Source organism: Tupaia chinensis, unplaced genomic scaffold (genome assembly GCF_000334495.1).
Source record: "Tupaia chinensis unplaced genomic scaffold, TupChi_1.0 Scaffold146740_1, whole genome shotgun sequence".
Taxonomy (NCBI): Eukaryota; Metazoa; Chordata; class Mammalia; order Scandentia; family Tupaiidae; genus Tupaia; species Tupaia belangeri.
The window spans coordinates 1555053-1559274 of NW_006206595.1; the positions used below are offsets into that span (position 1 = coordinate 1555053).

Genomic DNA, 4222 nt, shown 5'->3' on the forward strand with positions numbered 1-4222 from the left:
GAGAAGGGGTGCGGCCGGAGCCGGGCGCAGGGACAGCGGGGAGCCTGCTGCCGCTGCCATCACCGCAGCCACCGCCAGGGGGCTGGGGAGCAGGCCGCCCGCCAGGGACTTGGGCAGCTCCTTGGAGAAAGTCAGCGTGCCCTGAAGCGGGAAGAGGCGAGACGGAAGTCGGCCGCGGTCCCGCACACCCCAGCTCTCCGCGGGCATGGCCCGCGTCCCCAAGTCCCGGCCCCGGCCCCCCACCGCCCCGCCGAGTTCCCAGTGTCCAGGCCTCACCGCCAGCTCCCCGGCGCCCCTAGGTTTCTTGTGACGGCTCAGGAGTGGGTTGTGTTTCCCTGCCACGCCGTCTCGGTGCCGCCGGCTGGAGATGTGCTGCGGGGCGAGTGCGGAGGCGGCTGTGACCCCCGGAAAGAGGCAACCGCGAGGGGCCAGGCCATGGCGCGGGTACTTGCCCAAGCATGTACCCCGCCCCCTTTTCCCTCTTCGCACCCACCCTGAAAAAGGGCCCGCACCCAAGCGACTGATCTCCTTCCCCCCCTTGGTGGGTGGGGAGCCCAGAATTCCTGGAAAGGGCCTTCGACCCACCTGTTTCAGCTGTACCTCCGAGTTGACCTTGACGTTGCAGATCTCACAGTGGAAGGTTCGGTCCTGGGCTGGAGCCTCTGGTTCCCCAGGGGTGGGAGGCCCAAGCCTAGGGTAAGCTTTGATGGGCCCCAGCCCACTTCGGGCCTCCAGAATAGTCTTGTGCTTAGTACCTGGAGCCCACAGCGGACAGGAGGTAAGGGTCGGAGGAAGAATTCTCCAGGCCTACCGTGCCTCAGATACCTACATTCCCAGTTACGTAATGGGGACAGGGGCGGGGCAAGTGAGGAACCCCTTGGACTCTCCCTCCCAAACACAAGCTGGGTCAGGGGAGAGTCACAGGTAAAAGAAGGCAGAAGGGAGCAGAGAAGTAAGGGGCTGAGGAAGGAGGGTGATGGCTGGGGAAGGAGATAGGCCAGTAGGTCTGGGGGGTGGTCAGCGATGCTGGAAGCCAGTGTGAGAGGTGGGGCAGGTGGGCTGGGCACTGGCAGCCCGGTGGGGGCAGGAGCACACACCTTTGTTATGTGCCTCAAGCTGGGACAGCGAGTTCACAGCCACCTTGCACAGAGCGCAGTACAGCAGGCGCTTGGCTTTCTCCTCTTCTTCCTTGCTACCCCCAGGCACGGAAGCTGGGGCTGGAGTCCCCCCTTCACCCTTGGTTGCACCCCGACCAGTCTCCGGAATGCTGGGAGGGGATGGGGAGCCAGGCTGTTTCTCTGGGGATCCCGGGGCTGGACCTAGTCCATTCTCCATGGAAACTGTTGTTGGGGCAGAAACATGGGGGTCATCCCAGATGGCTCTTGGAGAAGACTTTTCATGTGGAGAGACCCACCCCCATTTCCTGGAGGGCAAGGGCCCAGGAGTCTCCGCCCTATGACAACATGCATGCTCTCATGCCCTGGGCCAGGGCCAGATGTGGTCCAGCTGCTGCAGTCTGGGTGTGAAAGTCCAATGCCTGTCCCATTCCCCGTGAGCTGGAATGGCCGCGGGGTCCAGCCCTACCAGGCTACCTTCAGGGTGAAACTGGCAGCCAGCCCAGCTAAGGGGAGAGGCATGGAACAGGGACTCACCCCTGGGAGGGCCTGCCAGCCAGCCTGAGCTTTCTGCCAGGGCAGCCCCTTCCCCAAGTCCTGCCCAGCCCAGGAAGGCACACCAAAGAATTCTAGGAAGGGGCAGAGGCAGGGTGAGGAGAGGCTGGAAGAGACCCATGCAGACCTGGAAAAAGGGAAACAGACACAGCGGAACCGGAGAGGGAAGAAACAGGGATGCAGGCTGCTCTATAATTCATGGCTCTATTAAAGATGCACAGGCCCCAGGCCTCAGCACTGGGCTCTGGCCTCCGTACAGGGGAAACTCTAGCGCTCCCATTTGCGCTCCAGCAGATGATCCAGTTTCCGGGTCATGGGGAGGCTGGCAATGGGGCTGGGGCTTTTGTAGGAGGGGAAGTCCTGACCCCTGCAGGAGTCATTTGCCTGTCCACCCTACGACCTTCTCCTTATTTCTCTTCCTAATTTCTGACGTCCTCTACCTCCAGTCCCACCCAGAGAGCACACTCACATCCCAGTCTGGACAGGAGGCATGGTGTATGGAAGCAGCGTGGTAGAGTTATCAAGCCTGGTAACCTCAGTCACAATCAGCACTGAGGGCGGGACCAGCAGCTGGTGTAATGGTTACATCGCTGGACTCCCACACGGTCCATCGCAGTCTGAGTCCCAGACCCGGGGGCTTAAAACTCACATCTGGCATGTGTGCATGTGTGCCCAAAATCCAGAGGGCAGAATGGAGACAAGGGATTGTGGTGTAGCCATCCCTCCCGGGGGTGATTTCTCACTTTCTGTCTCTGTCTCTCTGGTAAGTGCACATGCCCTATAGCAAAAATCTCTCTTAAAAGAAAGAAAGAAAGAAAAAAAAGAACCAAATGAGGTATTATGTGTAAAGGCCCTACCACAGTGTTATTCAAGAAATGTCAGCTATCACTGTCGTTATCATCATCCTCTCCATTTTACAGGGATGTTAACAAACTAACCCAAGATGATCAGACTAAAAGCAGCCACGGCACAATGAGAACTCAACTCTAGGTTGGCCCCTGGCCTAGTGGTTAAGGAAGCTGGATCCCACATGGCCGACTACATGGCTGGGATCCTGGCCCTGGCAGCTCAAAAAGCACCCGGGGTACCTGTGTGTGCATGCTCCAAATCCCAACAGGATAGAGAAAGAGAGGAGAAGGGATGTGGCATGACCACACCCCACTGGGGGGATGCTTTCTCCCTCTGTCTCTCCATCTCTCTCTTTGGGAAATTCATGAACTCTCTGGCAATTTAAAAAACAAACAAACAAAAAAATCTCAGTTTGGGGCCAGCAGGTGGTGCGGTGGTTAAGGAGCTGGACTACCACATGGCTGACCATGGTTTGAGTTCCGGGTCTGACAGCTTTCTTTCTTTCTCTGTCTCTCTCTTTTTCCCCTCCCTCTGTTGAGTACATGTGCCCTATAGTAAATTAAAATAAAAATAATGGACAAAATTAAATAAATCATTTAAGAAAAAAAAAACAACTCCGCTCCCTGTTGGCCAGCTCTGTCTGGGCATCCCTGAGGGCAGTTCCATTGTGTGTATTGAGGGTGGAGGCCTCATTCCCAAGCTGGTGGTGTTTCTCATTCTTCTTAGGGTGGGGCAGGAAGGACAGGCAAGGATAAGGAGGAAATGGGGATTCTGGGTCTCTGTGGAGTTGGCCATGGCTGACATCTGATGTGGCAATCCCAGCGTGGGGGTGGCTCATATCTTCCTGTCTTGATGTTCCCTCTTCCCAGTTTCTTGGCTGGAAGTATGGTTGAGGATGGCCACCAGCCATGAGGGAAAAAGAATCTTGGTTGTTTTTTGTAAACCTGGAAAGGACCTCAAAGAGCTTCAAGTCTCACTTTCCTATTCCCCAGCAAAGAAAGCTCTGGCCCTGGGAGGTAAAAAGTCTACCCAACATCATCCAGGGAATTGCCTGGGTTTCTTGGACTCTCAGTCTTCTATGTGGGGTACCCCAGGAGGGCAGACCCTCGGATATCCTGATTCCCTCCCCTGTCCCCCTTCCCAGGAGGAAGAAGCCACTCTCTGGATTCCATGATCCCCTTTTTCTTGGGGAGGGTTGCCAGGTGGCCTCACCCTGGCTCCTCTCTGAGTCACTGGGTGGTGAGGAGGACAGACAGTGGGGACTGTGTAGAGGAGCTGTGGCGGGGGTGGGGTGACAGGGTGGAAATTTTACATCACCATGCTTGACTCTAGGACTCACCTTGGGTGGGAGTGGGGGTGGGGATGGAAGAGAGAAATGAAGCAGAGGACAGTTTTGGGGAATGAAAAGAATGTAGGGAGATTCAAACACACCTGGACGGGGGGTGACACCATCCCCATTTTGGGGGCTGCTGCCTGGAGGTGCCGAGTCCCCAGGCTCCCGGACGCCAGGCTCCCTGCCTCGGGTCTTGGCGGCCTCGATGCCTTTGACTCGTCGGGCGTGGCGATTGCCCTTGTAGTGTGCCTCAGCCTGGCTCTTTAGATGAGGAGGAAGAAAATGCCACGTGAGATCATCCTTTATCTGACCGATGTCCCCACAGAGCTCTTCGGGGTCCTGGGGTGGTCTCAGCAGGTGGCAGGGACTC

The 4222-nt window shown here is 57.2% G+C and overlaps 1 protein-coding gene across 1 annotated transcript in view; it reads right to left on the reverse strand.

Moving 5' to 3' along the window:
- Positions 1–4222, reverse strand: part of ZNF385A (zinc finger protein 385A) — a gene marked incomplete at its 3' end in the record, with an annotated part of 24787 nt that continues 20565 nt past the window's right edge. Inside the window, 5 exon segments of the mRNA XM_014584386.1 lie at positions 1–141; positions 277–372; positions 586–755; positions 1098–1340; positions 3951–4113. Coding sequence (XP_014439872.1) covers positions 1–141; positions 277–372; positions 586–755; positions 1098–1340; positions 3951–4113 — 813 coding nt within the window.